This window comes from Acomys russatus, chromosome 23 (genome assembly GCF_903995435.1).
Source record: "Acomys russatus chromosome 23, mAcoRus1.1, whole genome shotgun sequence".
NCBI classification, from domain to species: Eukaryota; Metazoa; Chordata; class Mammalia; order Rodentia; family Muridae; genus Acomys; species Acomys russatus.
Window position 1 is genome coordinate 36,649,383 of NC_067159.1, and position 18,056 is coordinate 36,667,438.

Here is an 18,056-nt window from a genome sequence, read left to right on the forward strand (position 1 = left end):
CTGTATGAATTTGAACCCAGCCTGGTCTACAAAGTGAGTCTAGGACAGCCAAGGCTACACGGAGAAACCCTGTCTCAGGGGGAAAAAAAGAATAGAATAGAATAGAAAAGAAAAGAAAAAGCTAAGGAATACTGACTTACTCCTCTTTTTGCAAGCTTAATTAGGCTTTCCTCAGTGCTGGGCTAGACCTTGTCCTTGCAAAGCTGGGCTTGTGCTTTGAGCTAGAGCCCAGAACCTTTGTGGATTTTACAAAAGCGCCTTCCATTCTCTGTTTGGTAATTTGTCAAATGACTTCTTTTCCTTCTGGGGTTAGTACAAATCAGTTTGTTTAAGTATTGTCTGTTTTCTTCTACATTTCCCAGTGCTTTGCTACCTACTTCAAAGTTATCTAACTTTGTCTCCTTTCTTGGGAGCATTTTCTTCAGAGTTCTGCACTTGTAGGCTTTGTTCTTAAATCTGGTCATGGCTGTGACTGATTTGTTCCTCCAGTGTGTCCACGAAGGAAGCTGAACAGAAGATGCCACAGATGGAGATTTTACTGAATTGTTTTCAGATTCTTTTCTTACTAGTGTAAAGTTTATCTTTGCAATTCTGCAGCTCACCAACTTCCTCCCTTTCTTACAGTTTGTGGAAGTTGCAACATTATGGTGTTAAGAATGGTCATCATCGCTCATTCAATGGACCAGTGTCTCAAAAAAACAGTCACAAATATTTCACCACGATTGCTTAAAGCAGTTTTTGCGTTTTAGTAAGTAATGAATCTGAGCATTTAAGTCCCTGCAAAGTTAGAATGATGCCACCCTTAACTGAAAACTCACTGTTGCCTTTCTGAACATATTTTCAATGTCCTAACCAGACAGCACACAAATGTGTACTTGCTAATAGTTCATATATGCTTCCTGGTGTATGCACTAGATTGGATGCCTGCTTCATGGCTTCACTCGACTAGACTTCTGCAAAAGACAACTAGTTGACTTGCTGAGTAAAACAAAGTGAGCTTCCAGTCAAAGCCCATTATGACTAAAGCACAGGGCCAGATGCCAACAGTTAAACCAACAAAGCAGCTACAGGTGTCCTCCCTAACCCTGTGTGCAGCAGAGACACCGAGGCAATCCCACAACAGCTGTGTGCATGGCTTTGCAACAGGACTTTCAATTGTCCCTGCAGTGGACAAACTCTATCACCACTTATATGATTTAAACGTGTCCTGCCCTTATTGAGCTCTTGCCCTGTTATAGGAAATAAAATAGTGCAGTGAATTAGTAGTTGAGTTTGAAAATGTTTCAACCGAATGGGGAAACTTCCTGCAATAAAGCCCTAACCTGTCAAGACTATCTGGATACATTTTCCACCTGGATATACCATGTTAAACACGGAAGCTTTTAAAGTGGGCACTGGTGTCAGTGAATGTAACATCCTGCCTTCTCAACTGTCACACACTACTTGATGCAAATTTATCATGAAACACTACTTGTACAATCTGATCACAGAGATGTCCTCAGGGACTGAGGTGCGTGGGTCTCTATTAAATCTTCTCAAGCTGCTAGCCTTTCATTTCCAAATTACATTTGTTTTTTAATTCTCTCTCCTAGTTGTATTTTATTGCTTACCTACCTCTGGACAGGATGTTCTTGATACTGGTGCTATGTTTGGGAATAACCAAACTTATTGGGATTTGCTGTGAAGGAAAAATAAGTGGACTGGAGATGGGAGAGGGCTCAGGCACTGGCCTCGGAACATTGTGAGCATATTACAAACCTCCAGGTGTTTTCATATTGGTGAGGCAGCCCGGGATGAATCTAACCAAGAGGGATGCAATTAGTTAAACATGTTGGGTGGGTGTCAAAGAAAACAGCCACCTGTTTTTGTTTTGTTTTTTTTAGAGTGGCGCTTTAAAATTGTTCAGGAATACAGTCTGACATTTCTAATCAAAGACTATGAAAATATCAGCAGCTGGCTTAATTGGCTTCCTATAAACTTATTAACAAATTAGGTTACAAAATATAAAAGCACTTCAGTGAATCATCAGGAGGCAGCAAACTCAAAGCTGAGTTGTAACGTGCTTTCCAAACACAGCTCGTTTAACTATCCGCACAGGTGAGTCACGGGTACCTCAAGCCTGCTAATACTCTCAGCTACCTGGTATTCTGTAAGGGCTGAGTAAGGAAAGAGTAGTTCTCTAAGTCAGCAGGACAGGCAGCTCTCACAATCATGAGTAATGTAACAAAGCTGTTTCTCGAAGGTTCTGGAACACTCAAGACATACTTTAAGAACTAAGTGGTTTGTCAATTCACATGTCTTTGGTTATTCAATACTTATGTAAGGTGTACATGATACATACCATGACACCACACATGACAGCATTCTGTGAATTTACAGAAGATGACAACTCTAATCCTCACTTGAAAGCTTATTAAAACACCAGCCTGCTACCAGACTGGATTTCTGGGCACAGTAAACAACTTAACATTTTAAGGTAGAAAATGTGGGAGGGGGAACCATTTTCCTCTCATGGCACTTCATGTCCCCTTCTGGGACAATTTTCACTTTTCTCACTATTCTTATTTCATAAAATTAAGTCAATCATTTCGGCCTACCAAGTTCCAATAAATGTTCCTTCTGTAAAGCCGAAAGTATGGCAACTAGACCATGTTTTTTCAAAGAATGTTGCTGTGAGTTGAAGCAATGGTTTTACAGACAGAAGCAGAATGACCACAGACAAGGTATCCAAACTTCTGCTGAGGACTTGGCCAACTGTGGGAAAATAACTGGTTACTCTGTCAGTGAAGGTACTTAGGGGCACTAAATAAATGGTCTCAGAAAAAAACAAACAAGACCTACCAGCTAGCCAAAAACCCCACAGCCACAGAGGTGCAATACCCTAGTGCTCCCCAGCTATAGCAGGAAGAAGAGGTACAGGTTTGGGGAGCAAACCTTGTAGAGCTCCCAAGGATAGGTATTTCCAACTCTGATTTGAGGACCTTGGCCATGAGAAAGGTAAGATCACACAGTGGGACTCACCACATTACATGAGATACATTTATGATCTGAGCACCACACTCAATGTAATGGCTGATATCCACAGATACCCAGTAATTCTTAGCTTTATTGCCACCAAGACTGACTATCTGTCTCCTGTACCTCCACAGAAAAAGAAAACCGACTCAGGAGATGGCTCAGTAAGATGCCGGCCACAGAGGCATGGTACATAACCGTTGCAACCTGAGTGCTGGGGAGGTGGGGACAGGAGCAGCTCTGGGGCTCACCAGGATGGCCACCCTTGCTCACTCTATGACCTCCAGATTTGGTGAGAGGCCAGCCTCTGGCCTCCATGCCCATGGGTACACACATCTGCAAACACAGGTGTATAAACACATGCGCAAATAAAAACAGCGTCATGAACTGAGTGGATTGTATCTTTAATAGTTTAGGGTTGGCAATTACATGAGAATTGTAAAGTAAAACTAAAGAGACTCCTGATAGTAGGTTAAAATTACAAATAACTCAAAACTTCCAATAAATCTATACTGAAAGCTTTCTTGTATTTTGCTTCAGTTGTTTATACTATTAAAAAGATACAACACAAAATGGAGCTCAGTGTGGAGAAAACTTGCCAGAATTTGTGAGGCCCTGGGTTCCACCCTTAGTACCACAAAAGTAAGTGAGCAAACACAAATTTGTACCACTTTTGATTTTCTTAATAATATTATGACTCCTTTCACATTTCAGTTCTTGATGGCTAGTTCAAAACAATCACAACCTCTTTGTTTAAATGTGTTCATTTTATTTAAAATTTTAAGGGGCTAGAAAGATGGCTCAGTTATTAATAGCACTAGATGTTCTTGCAGAAGACCAAGGTTCAGTTCCCAGCACCAACACAGTGGCTCACAGCTGTCTGTTAATTCCAGTTCCAGGGGACCCAACATTCTCTTCTGGCTTCCTTGGGCACCAGGCATATGCGTGGTACACATACATACATACATACATACATACAAGCACTCATACACATAAAATAATAAAAATAAGTTTCTAAAACATGTCTATTTGCTTTAACATTATTCACATTTTACAATATGTCGACATAAGACTATAAAATGTGTGTCTGTAATTTATGTGACAGGCTGACTTGGCATTTCCCTTTTAGTTTGGAGGCTTGGCTCGCCATCACTAGTCTTTCTCAAACTGCTAGCTAAAGAAAGAGAACACATTACATATGTTGCACCAGGCTTACTATGTGCTCATTAATAAAGAAAAAGTCCTAGAGATAATCCATGCAATCCAACAGACTTGACAAATGAGTGGCCCCAAATTTAACTGTCTTGCTTTCTTCCCTGTGTCTGGAGGTAATGAGGTTTTATCGCAGAACCAAGCACTCACCTACAGTCTACCCTTTGTTGTATACCCTATTTTACCCTTAATGGTATATCATTGCACTTATGAGCCAGGAAATGAAACAAATGGTTTTTGTCTATTTGGTTTTTGTTTCTTTTTTTTCAGTATTTGCCAGTAACCCTTGCGTGGTTGACTTCTTTGCACAGCCAGTGTCTAATCCACACATTTGTTATGTTCCCTGAAGTGCTGACTCCATCCTACCTATCTTGAGACAAGCAATCAAAGGTCTTATCATATGGGCCTACAGAGCTTATTTGTGTTTTGATAATTTTATTCAAAAGTCTGATTTTAAAAAAAAACAACTTAAAGTATATAAATGTTTGTGGGGAAATAAAGAAAGAAATAGAAAGTCACGTAACAACCCTTCCTTTCCAAGTCATCATCCTTAGCAGATTACCCTGTAATCCTTGCAGACTCCTTTTTGTCATTATGCACACACAAGTGTTTTATCTATATTTTGTCAAGTTAAAAAAATACAAGGAGTTATCTCTTTAAAAAAGATCAACATATCTTCTCAGTATGTACAAATTCAACCCATTAGATTGCAAGTGACTTAATATCCTGTTGCTTCATTTCTCTAAAGTGAACTACAAAAAAGATAAAACAATCTTGAGCAATGAACTGTTTTCATTTCAATGCAAATTCAGATGTGCTTTATATTGATATTGAGTTGACCTTCAAACTGTAGCTCATAAGTGTAACTTAGCATTAAGTGCTCTTGCCACCTAGCTGTCACCAAGTTAAACAACGCACGCACACACACAGAGCAAGAACAAGCCTTTGGTAAGGTGAGGCAATTTTTTATGATGCAAATAATTTTGTCATTGGAACTTTTTATATCTGATTTACTTTTTAGAAATTGAGATAATCATGGTAATGAGACAAAATCTCTATAAAACAAGGAGTTTTATTGCCTCAAAATAATTCTTGATGGCAATATATTTCATAATTCATCTAAAAACATAAGAGTTCCACAAAAGGCCAAAGAATGGCAAACTACTTCAAATGAGCAAAACAATATGAAAATACAAGGGAGAACTTTTTAAAAAATATACATTCTTTTGAAATACTGATATGCAAAAAATAACTTTTGGCCCATGGCCAAACTTTAAATTCCCAGTTAATTAAAATCTGAAGTGTTGACTTTATTGTTGAAAGACACATTAATTGTTGATTTCAGAATAATACTTGACAATTTGATTTCTATATAAATGCCTAGATACATAAAGTACCAAATATAAGCAGTAGTGTAGCAAGAAAATAACTGGCAGAAATAATTATTCAACCAGTACTGATAGTTAAAATTCCCAAAGGTTTTCCTATGCACAACAAACGAGGAAATGTTACTGTAAGAGTTTTAATCTTAGTGGCTACTGTTACACTTCTTTCTTCTTCAGTATGAGTGGACCCACGTTATCGCCTGTTAATTCATTGTGCTTATTATGGGACCCATCACAGGCAGGAAACTAAAAGGAAAAAAAAAAAAAGAATTGTAAATGTTATTTTATTTTACAGCAGGACTCATGAAGTAGACATGTGTGAAACACATATGCAGTTCACCAGAGCGCTTCCTGACAGGCCAGACCACCATCCACCACTCCACCCTCCAAGCAGCAGGCAGATCTCTGAATTTGAAGCCAGCCTGGTCTACAGACCAAGATCCAGGACAGCCAGGGATATAGAGAAACTGTCTTTGGAAAAAAAAAAAGGAAGAGTCTTTTGTGTCTCAGTTGAGTACAAAAGTTTAAAAAAGGTATCAACATTAGCTCTTGGTCTCTATACAGCTCTACATTTGAACTAATTTCTCATTTAAATTTTAAAAATGAAATGTTCATTCAAAGTAAATTTTATAATGTTTTCTTATAAAACTCATACTATAAAGTTTCTGAAATATTAAAGATATATTATTAAATGCTCAATCCATCTGATTATAGTTATAACTAGTATTTTATTTTAGGTTTTACTCTGAATTTATTGTGGCATTCATATTTTAAAAGCAAAATTGCGATCCTATTGTAATATGCTTTTCTTGTATTAAAGCATGACTTTATGTCATTACATGTTTGGGTGTCTGTGTATAGGGTATGCACTTGCCTGTGAGGATGCATGTAGAGGCCAGAGACTGACATAGCAATGTCTTCAATTGCTTCTCCATCTTAATTTTTGAGACAGGACTTCTCATTGAACCTGTGATGTCACTGTTGGCTGGCTGGGGAGTACCCCAACTGCAAAGCACACCACCATGCTGGACTTTTATGGGTTTTGAGATCAGAACTCAGGTCCTTATGCCTGTGCAGCAAAACCTTAATCCACAGAACCACGTTCCCATTAAATATTTCTCTTTTTTTCCTTCTTCTTCTTTTTGGTTTTTTGAGACAGGGTTTCTCTAATCAATGTTGAGTTCAAGGCCAGCCTGGTCTACAAAGCTTGTCCATTAAACATCTCTTTAAAACATGATTTGTATTGACTTCCCAGTTCCCCATCAGTTGTGATCTCCTACACTTTAACTGAGGCCAATTACACTGTTTCTAAACTCTGCTGTTACAAGGCAGGTAATTCAAACATAGTTCTTAGTTTCAAATAACCGTCATCAAATACCAAACCAAACAAAACAAAACAAAAAAAACCAACCAACAATAGACTTTATTGACTAGAATTCATTTTCCTCATTAAAACTTATATTATGGCTAGCATTTACTAGGTTATACTATGTAAGTTATTTTACATGTATCATTTCACTAAATCTTCAAAAATATCTGCATTACTTATAGAGAAGATTGAAAAAACAAAACAAAACCAAAAAACTATAAACCAGAGATTAAAAGTGAAGAAACTTGGAGGGGGGTGGGTATGACCAGGATGTGATATGAATAAATAAATATGTATTTTTTTAAGTTAAGAAACTCAGCCAGGTGTGGTGGCACATGTCTTTAACCCCAGGTGGAAGCTGGGGGATCTCTGTGAGTTTGAGGCCAGCCTGGTTTACAGAGTGAATTACAGGCTAACTAGGGCTACAATGAAAAACCCTGTCTCAAACCAAACCAAACCAAACCAAACCATTAAGTAACACAGGGTATGTACACTGGCCTATGCTTTTTAATACCAGTAACCAGAAGGCAAAAGCAGTCAGAGCCTCTGAGTTCCAGGCTAGCCTGGTTAAAACCACCAATTATAGCCCATTTAGTGCCACAAGAGACCCTGTTGTGTGAGAGAGAAGGAGGGATGGGGGGAGAGCACGGGGAGAAACAAAGAACGAACGAACAAACCAGCCCAATCCAAACCAAGTTAGTAACTTGCTTAACCTGCCCAAGTGATAGGCTGGCATCAAATATTAGTAATTATTTATTATAACATTAAAGTTTAGGCTCCTTTTCATTAAATCGTAAATCAATCGCGCTCTTTCTCTCTCTCTCTCTCTTTCTCTCTCTCTCTCTCTCTCTCTCTCTCACACACACACACACACACACACACACACACACACCTGTTTAAAGCATACTGCTTTAGACAAATGCAGACAGAATAGTGCTGTAAGAGCATCAGTTCACTGATCCCTTCTAACACAGGCACTATCAAGTAAAACCAGACAACCTTCGACTTGGGCATACATATCAGCTTTGAATGCTCAACAGTATGGAAAAATCCCTAACCTCACAGAATTTCAAAATTGGGCACTGAAGGAGCAAAACCATCCAAACTCCACACAATTTTATCGTATGTGTAAATGGGTATCTTACCGTCTTGGAACGCCAACACCTACAATAAGCTGCTTTAGTAAGACACAGATCTTCAATGTTTATTTCGTTCACCACTTTGGGATTCTCTTTTTGTATTTTAAGATTAATCAAGCTATCCTTCTGTTGTTTCTTCTTCGGGAAGAATGGACGGACTGCAAGGTAGCCAAGAAGTGCAAGTACACCAAGGAAGGGCAGCAAGCGGAGCCATTCTGAAACTGAACATGTGCAGAGTTGTGAGACTCTACAACGCTCTTGGACGGAGCACAATGACTGTCTAGTTCGGAGTGTGCTGTACCTGACCTTCCTACTCGACCTACCTTACCTGTAAGCTGCACAGACACAACAGACCCAGCCCGATGAGGGTTCCCTTTAGTATTTGTAGGCTAACTCGATTTGTAAAACTGAAATTTTTGGAACAGATACTATTTTAAATATCCTATCTCATTTTACCTGCTAAGTATATTTGTTCTTATATTTACTTTTATCTGGAATTATAACCAACATAATTATGAACAAAATGTCATTAAGTTTAGAAACATTTTCACTCCTTTTCTCCATAATGCCACATCTAAAACCATACAAGGGAATTTTCACAAAAAATTTAAGTAGTGATTTATAATTTCAGACAAAACATAACCTTAAATGTTTTAACTTACTTTTTAAAAATTGAAAACAGATTCTTCTCTCGTGCAATATATCCTGACCACAGCCAAGTTACTTTTCAAGTTTAAAAAAAAATTTTAAGGGACTTAATGAATTGAAACCCATACATACTGAATATTCTCATCTTAAGATGCTTATTAAATACTTCTTAGAGTATCCAGTCTTTAGGACAGATGAAATACAAACAATGGAAATGAAATGGCTCTCAGGTCTGAGAGTGCGCCTCCCAGTTACCTCTGGATACCCTCACTGACCTACCCTACACCCTGCACTACAGCCTAGCTAAGAAAAGGCTGCGGAAGGATGCTAACAAGTGTTGATGACAGGCGATGGGCTCTGCTTCAGAGTGCAGCGAACCAACTCATCTAAGTTAGCTTTGACAACCGCGCCATTTTAACATTATGCTCACATTACATGTAGGTAAGATGTAGCTTAAGCAGGGTGAGTTCATCAGCCTAAATCCAAAGCCTGTTCTTGTCCCACGACTCAAATTCCACAGATCTAAAATTAAATGGTTTTCTCTTAACAAAACTATTTAGAAGAGGTACACTATTTAACCACTAAAGCACAGTTGCTTACTAATTTTTCCTCCAACATGAAAGGGCTGGGGATATAGCTCAGTGGTAGAGTATGGGCCTGCCCAAATGAAAAGAAAATCATTTTGATTCAACACACTGCCAGAGATGGAAATGAAACAACTTATTTCAAATAACCTATAAGCAAATAATTGCTGAATACAAAAATATTAATTATTATTCAATGCAGTATTTTTAAATGACTAGACAGACAAGGACGCATGCTCCTACAACCCCAGCACCTGTGTTTCTGTGGTATGTGCATAGTTAGTGCACACAAAAGCAAACTAAGAAGCTGGGTGTCTTCCCCTATTGCTGACTTACTGCCTTGAGACAGGGTCTCTCGCTCAACTAGAAACTCACCCTTTTTTGCTAGGCTTGGCCCCGCTCCTAAGGCTTTTCAGATGTGTGCTGGGGCTCAAACTTAGGTTCGCATGCTTGCAGAGGGAGCACTCATCCACCTCCCAGCTAGCGGGTCCCTACGTTCTTGACTATGTATCCTTTATTTTTCTTATTGTTATTGTTTCATAAATTAACCTCACCAGGGAATAAATGCGTCTACCTTCTGTTGATAAGATTACAGGTGTACATGACCAAGCCTGATTCATGCAGCACTAGACACTATGTGCTAGTCAAGCCCTCTGCCAACTGAGCTACATTCCCAGTCCTTCAGAAACTGTCCTTAAGGCCGGACACGGTGGCACACACCTGTAATCCCAACACTTAGGAAGGTAGGCAGATCTCTGTGAGTTCAAGGCCAGCCTGGTCTACAAAGTGAGTCCTGGACAGCCAAGGCTACACACAGAAACTCTCTCTCAAAAACAAACAAACCAAAAAAAAAAAAAAAAAAAAAAAAAAAGGAAAAAGAAAAAGAAAAAGAAACTTCCTTATGAACAATTAATTTCTTGGCAATCCATCGCTCTAAAATAATAAAACTTTTATATGAGTTATTATCTCCTGTAATAAAGTAATTAAAAAAAAAACACCAAGTACAGTCTATTTTTTAATTTGTATTAAGTCAAAACTTTATAAAGTGAGAACAATACAGCATATAGCTCAATTTAAAGTGCTTTAAGTATATTTAATAAGATGGAATTCTCTTCCTCTCCTTGACCCCACCTCCTCTAAATTTTTGAGACAGGGTTTTTCTGTGTAGCCCCGACTATCCTGGACCTCACTTTGTAGAGCAAGTTGGCTTCTAACGCAGAGATACACCTGCCTCTGCCTCCCAAGTGCTGAGATTAAAGGTGTGAGGCACCACTGTCCAGCTAAGATGATGTTTCTTGAAGAATATAAGGTATAGAAGACTCAAACAAATAAAAATCCTGTAAGATAAGCTACTTGCTTTGGATGTTTTTTAATGTATATTAGTTACTCTGGGGACAGGGAGGTCATCACTAATTATACATAGTATACAAATTTGAAGAAATGTACTCTTCATAATGCTTATCTTAAAATTAAAATTGTTTTAAAATTACAAAATGTGGATAGGATAAAATTTTAATTTAGAAAATAAAAAAATAAAGTTATTCAAAAATCATAGCAAGAATTGATAATACTTTGATAAATTTATTATCTATACAGTCCACATCCTACATTTTAATATATAAGAGTATTTTATTTTTCCAACTCCATAGTAACATTTGGAAAAGTTTCTGCTAAGAACTTAGGGGCTAGAGAGATGGCTCAGTGGTTAAGAGTGTCGCCTGCTCTTCCAGAGGTCCTGAGTTCAATTCCCAGCAACCACATGGTGGCTCACAACCATATGTAATGTGATCTGATACCCTCTTCTGCAGATAAAGCACTCATATGCAATAAATAAAATAAGTAAATCTTAAAAAAAAAAAAAAAAAAAAAGAACTTAAAGCCAGGCATGGTGGCACATGCCTTTAATCCCAGTTCTTGGGAGGCAGAGGCAGGCGGATCGCTGTGAGTTCGAGGCCAGCCTGGTCTACAAAGTGAGCCCAGAACAGCCAGGGCTGTTACACAGAGAAACCCTGCCCCCCCAAAAGAAAAAACAAACAAACAAACAAAAAACAAACAAACAAAAAAAATCTTTAAAAACTTATTTGTGTATATGGGTGTTTTGTCTACATGTATGTTTTTGCACGATGCACATGTCTGGTGCTTATGGCAGCCAGAAGAGGATAACAGATGTCCAGGGACTAGAGTTACAGGTGGTTGTGAGCCTCAATGTAGGTCCTCTGGAAAAGCAGCTAATGCTCTTAACTGCTGAGCCATCTCTCCAGGCCATGGAAACATGAGTTTTAATGGCTTCTCTCACCTTCCACATGTCCCACTCACAATTAAGATGTTCAAGAGCATGGGTCTTATTTATCTGGTTTACCACTGTATCCTCGGTACCTAAAAAGTGCTTAGCTAAATATGCTAATTTACTTTTTATTAAGACATACATAATTCATACTTCAATTTCTTTAGCTTTGTACCTAAGGTTCAGAACAATGAGTTTTGAAATTATATAGATGTGAAGACATCCCTTAAAGCAAAGCTTGCTGTTTCTATCTACAGGTAACTTCTAATATTCTTGACCATTTGCTTTTACACCTGACAACCTCCCCTTTCTGACTTATTATTATTAGTGTGTATGATGTTTGGAGTTTGCTACGAGACACGCATAAAATCAGGGAACAAGTTTTTGGACTTAGTTCTCTTCCTGCAGTGTGAAATAATCAGATGTAGCTCAGGTGCTCAGGTCCGTGCAGCCAGGGTTACCCCATGAATGAGCTCACCAGCCCGTTCTGTTTTAGGTTACTGATTTAAGGCCAGAGAGCTTAGGGCATGGCCAGTCTACTAAAGTGTTTGCCTTATAATCACAAAGACCTGAGTCTGACATCCAGAAGCCCCATTACTAAGCCCCAGGCATGGTGGCATGTGCTTGTAATCCCTTTGTTAAGCAGAGACAAGAGAATCCCTAAGGCTCAATGGCTAACCAGTCCAGCCTCAGAGGTGAGTTCCAGAGCCGTGAGACAATGTGTCTCAGTGTAGGCGGACAGCATTCTGAGGATGACACACGAAGTTTATCATCAGGCCTCCACATACATGTGCATACCGGGCATAGCACACAGACACATGAGCATGCTTACACATATATAAAAAATTTAAGTGCATAGTAAATACTTTCTGAATAAAATCTTATGATTTCCTTTTGTAAATTAGCTTGTTTTCAGATTTTTACTGTGTATTTATACACTACTTAGTATCCACTTTGTGGAGACACTGTGCAGTACAAAAACAGCAGCTGCTTGCTGTTTCTCTACATGCAATGCCTGGGGCAGAACAGGAACGCAGCAAACAGCGTAATTACTGTTTATCTTTAGTCTAAGTCCAGGTTTCATTTGTCTGTAAAACAGAAATAACAATCATTCATTCACTTAATCAGCACTATTTACTAGGTACCCTATACTCTAGCTACTGCATTGGGAGTGGGGATGCTCGCTGACGGATAATGAGAGGAGTGGGAAGACAACAGGAAGCAGAACACAAACAGTATAGTTCAGGCTGTACTAAGAGCCATGAAGAAACAAACAAGGTGACATCAAATGAACAAAACCAACCAACCAGTCAAGCAGAAAACCTGGCGGCACAGCTGTGAGTTGACTGGACTTGAGGTAAGAGAGTCAGGAAAGGTTTCTGAAAAGAGAAACTAGGCAGAGACCTGAAAAGTGGGAAGTGAAAGGCTCAAAGATTCAAGAATCTTCAAGACGCAAAGAACTTGTAAAACCTTCCAGCCTGTCTGTCATGCAGGAAGAAGTGTAGGACATTATTTGAAAGAGAGCTATTGACACATTTAGTCATGAAGATAGTCATGTAAATGAGCATCTCCCGGTACGATACTTGCATGAACTAGCACTACAATGAATTTTAGTTAAATTGAGTTCATTCTTCATCACAACGGCATTTAGATCGTTCCTATTGGATTTGTCTACCTTTCTCCACAGCTTACAAAGTTAAGATAGAGAAAGGACTTAAGGTGTTTAAGAAAAAAGCTTCTAGAACCTCTAAAATTAACAAACCCTCATTAACGTGTTAGTGTAGTGATGGGTTTTGAAGATACCAAAATTATAGACAAGTGAACTGCCACAAAAGAACCTTCCATCTGTTTGGAATACAGAGGCACAAAGAAGCATTGCAATGCTGTAAAATACAGGCAATTAGAATCAGCCATGTAGAAAGGACGTGATGATTCATTGTTTCAGCTCTAACACCTATTTGGGCCTTTCTAAATGAAAAGTAGGAACAGTTCATAGACAAAGGGAGGCGCTGCATCCCGAGCAGGGTTAACTGCGGGCCAAGTGCCAGCAGGGCACTCAGGAAAGTGGAAGAAGACAAGTAATTAGGCTACGCGCAGGTGTCACAGGATGAGAAGTTCCGATATGCAGCAGGTAGGGAGGAATAGGAACGCACTGAGTATGTAAGTGTACTTAAGAAATTACCCAGTTGCTCAGAGGTTAGGAGCACAGGCTGCTTTGCCAAAGGTCCTGAGTTCAATTCCTAGCAACCACATGGTGGCTCACAACCATATTTAGTCAGATCTGGTACCCTCTTCTGGCATGCAGGCAGAATAATAAATAATCTTTAAAAAAAAAAAAATTACCTAGTTGCAAAGTCAAGCTAGGATCTGATGAAGATGGACTGAGGGAGGGTTGTGAGGAAGAGCAGAGAAGAATGAGGCTTAGAGAGTTCTACTGGAAATATACAGAACCTGCTGTGGTGGTGCGAGCTCAGAAGCCAGCGCTCAGGGGACTGAGGTAGAATCTGACCAACCTATGTTACAGACCATGTCTCAAAAACACAAAATAAGCCAAACACCCACAGAGACTAGTCCAGAGGAAATGAATCCACCTGGATCTAAAACAGAGGAAGAGAAAACTGTGAGAAATACTCTGTACTGAGGTTCTGTAAATCTGGACATTTCTGAGGAGTGTCCAGACTCAGAGCAGGTCTGTGAATAACTCCCACGCTCTTATAAAAATAAAAAACGTGATCTGACCAGGGACTCACTATTAGATCGAGGCCAGGCTAAAACTTGCTCTGTAGCCCAGGCTGGCATCATGACCTTCCTGCCTCAGCCTCCTGAGTGGCTGTGACATGGCCATGCCCTAGACCTGGCTCAGTCTCTGGAAACTTAAGAACCAGCAGCTTATATAGTGAGGTCAGCAGGTTTGGGGGTTGATTAGTTACAGAACACACGCTGTAAGGAGTGAAGCGCCTTCTTGATTTTAGACTTCTGGTTTTACTTTATATATGAAAGGAGGTCTCTAATGGATGATGGGTTTTTTTGTGTGTTTTGTTTTGTTTTTGTCAAGTTTCACCGAAGTAAACTAATTCATGTGGGCAAAATATCATGGATAGTGTATAAATCTAGAACTAAACTGTTTTCTGACTTTTGAATATTTTTCTTCCTAGTTCGATATTTAAAGCTTTGTAAGATGATAGAAAATGTCTCCTAAAAGTCCATGTATTATGTTTTCAAAGGGCAGAAATACACTAATTTATCTTAAAGGCCTTATTCTTGAGAATTTAACAGAAAGAAAGATGGTTCCTGACAGATCAGAATTATCAGTACTTAAATCCTGTGTGGTAATTTAGAATTTCCATGTTTTCTAAGAATGCAGACTCACCATGTGAGAACTGCAGGATGGGGAGCTAGCCAAATCTAAATATGGAGAGAGATAATGTGAGCCACAACCTTGTGGACTAATTTTCAGAGAAGAAAATGATGACACTTTAGGTCTTCTAAACATATAAATGAACCTCTTAAAGGTGGCACACACCTTTAATCCTAGCACTTGGCCGGCAGTGGCAGGTAGATCTGTGTTCAAGGCTAGCCTAAGTCTACAAAGCACATCCAGGACAGCCAGGCCTGTTACACAGAGAAACCCTGTCTCAAAAAAGAAAGGAAAAGAAAAGAAAAAGAAATGCTGTCTTCTAAGTTTTCATTTCAATGAAAATCGATATTATAGATCCTGCAAATAGCTCACCCAGGAAAACAAAACGCCATTACTACTGCAATATACTATGATGGGAAGACTGAGTAAAAAGTAGCTTGAAGGTTTTTTCTAATCCTCCAAATCAGACCCTATAATTGTTACTGTTATATTCCAAACAGAATGCCTTCCGATGCAGCTGCTGCTACAAAGTTCATGGTTGTTGGATAATTTGACAGTACAGATTATGATACCTAGATATGTAGATTTGGGTCTTAAACAGCTACTACTAAGATGCCACACACACTTAACCAGGCCTGGAACACGGAGGCAATGGCAGGATCAGGAATTGAAGACTGTCCTCAGCCAGAGTTTGAAGCCAGCCTGAGTCACTGGAGACCCTGACTGGAAAACAAGACAAAACAGTCACCAGAGTGGTCCAGTCCTGACATTAAACATTTCATCATTTTAACTGAAAGCTACTACACACTATTGATTTAGGAGGGGAAAAGCTACAGCTGAGTTTCCTCAGTGTCTTTAACAAGGATTAACTATGTATTGACAGAAGGAACCTGTACAAAGCCATGCTTGTAAAAGTCTCCGCTGAACTCGGAGCCATGCCATCTAATCTGCTTCAAGCACATTCCATCCATAAAAAATGGAAACTAACATGAATGTATCCACAGGGGTACCCAACACAAAGAATGCAAGTTGCCCTACATCAGAGTGAGAAAAATTGGTTTCCTTTATTTGACTATTAAGAGCCTAATTAATGGGAGGCAGAGGCAGGTGGATTGCTGTGAGTTCGAGGCCAGCCTGGCCTACAAATCGAGTCCAGAAGAAAGGGAAAAAAGGGGGGCATTATTAGAATAAACTGGGAAAGCAGAACAATGCCTCAAAATGACTGCACCCTGGTTTAGTGACTACCCTCAAAAGGATATAATTCAAAGGGGAAAACCAACCGGCTTATGCATTCCTAACTTTAAACTACTACGGCTCACACTTTTTCAAAATGAAGAATTAAACATTTCAAGCTTTAAGGGGATGTGAAGGCAAAGTACAAGATTAGTAACTGATAGGACACTGCAGGAGGGTAGGAGGGTTCCATTAAAATAGTGTGCTTAAGGAAAGAAATGGTAAAGGAGGGAAAGTCAATGTTTTACGTACTTGTCACAAAGTTTAAAATATGGGAGTAGGACTAAGAGATTTTAATGTTTATAAAGAGCTCAACTCCAAGTCACTTTGAGTGTCTACATGTTTCTTTAGTGCTTGTTAATTAGCTACTTGCTTTCTAATCTATTTCATACACTCTACTGCATTTCTTTTTCTTTTCTTTCTTTCTTTTTTCGAGACAGAGTTTCTCTGTGTAGCCTTCACCGTCCTGGACTCCGAGCCCCCTCGCCTCAGAATTATCTCAACTGGGGTTTGCATTCGTGATCACCCAGGACCTCGAGCTTTGCTAATTTGTCACCATCCTCCACGGTCTGGAGATCCAGTTTAGAAAGGTCTACCTCACACTGTAATGCTCCAAACCCAACGCCATCTTTCAAGTATTGACTGCATTCGGCAGACTTTTATTGTCAAGATGTTAAGTACTGAGTTGAGGGAAGGTTTTCATACAGGCAGGACCTTAATTCCTTAAATTTCATATTCTGAAGTCATGGAATACTTCTGGCTACTTTTTTCTTTACCAGGAACTTGCTCCAGGAACTGTAGTTATGGAGGTGACCTCAAATGCCTCCATGATAGGTTGACCCGTGCCGTCGGGAACGGAGGTCACTCGTGATTTCGTTAATGAAGGCATCGTACACGCCTTACGTGGAGACAGTATCAAGCGCTGGGCGCCTCAGAGAACAAGAGACTTAAAGTGCTTCAAACACGCACGCTGTGGTGAGCAAAAACGAATGAGACCTGCCACGCTTAGCTCAGCACCTTCCCTTCTGTATTAACCCGGGCGGGTCGCCTAGGAAAGGTACCCCTTCCCGAAGCCCCGCTCCGCGCAGGCGCACATGCGTCCCGGGTCACGTGCCAAGGCCCGGCTAGGCGCCCCGCCCCGCCCCGCCCCGCCCGGTTCTCCGCAGCTTCCTCTCCTCCCTCCCCCGCGCCCTCGCGGGGCGGCGCGCGAGGATGGGGTGGCGGCGGGAGGGTTACCTGTGAGGCGGGCGAAGCCGGTAATGCTCTCGGGGACCGGGAGCTGCTTGAGGTAGGCGGGCAGCTGCACCTTCACGATGCGGGCCACGCTGTCCAGGACCATCCTGCCGGCGGCGGCGTCCGCTGCCCCGCTGCTGCGCTTGCGTGGGAGCGGAAGCGGCCGGCGGGCTCGCGGGCTCGGGCGGGAGGTGGCCCCGCCAGGCCGCGATTGGCGCGCGGCGAGTGACGTGCGCGCTGCGGAACGGAGCGGAGCGCGTGCGGAGCGTGGCCTCCGGTGCGGGGGTGGGCGCTCGCTTTTAGGCCCTTGACGTCTGCGGAAGCCGGCGGCCGGCCACGCACCGCGCGGGGCTGAAGCGAGTGAGCGCTCTCTCACCGGAAGCCGCCTTTCGCAAGTGAGTTTCTCTCGGTTTCCGGCCGCTTCTCGGGAGGTTGCGTGCCCCGGCCCCGACCCCGGCGCTGTGCTGCGCAGTGTCCAGGTCCGCCGCGTCACCTTCCCTGTAAGCCGGACTTCAAGAAACCCAACGCTTACCCACTGTTTTCTTTCTCCGCAACTTTTGTCAGTTCTGCTCAAGTATCCTAAATTCCTGCCCCCC

At 40.8% G+C, this 18,056-nt stretch overlaps 1 protein-coding gene across 1 annotated transcript; it reads right to left on the reverse strand.

Moving 5' to 3' along the window:
- Positions 1-5,054: 5,054 nt before the first annotated feature.
- Cisd2 (CDGSH iron sulfur domain 2) lies at positions 5,055-17,598 on the reverse strand. Its single transcript, XM_051165437.1, has 3 exons — positions 17,464-17,598; positions 8,127-8,341; positions 5,055-5,858 (listed from the first exon to the last, which is right to left on the reverse strand). Exons 1-3 carry the CDS (start codon positions 17,564-17,566, stop codon positions 5,769-5,771), a joined length of 408 nt encoding a protein of 135 aa, XP_051021394.1. The 5' UTR covers positions 17,567-17,598; the 3' UTR covers positions 5,055-5,768.
- Between the last annotated feature and the right edge of the window lie 458 nt (positions 17,599-18,056).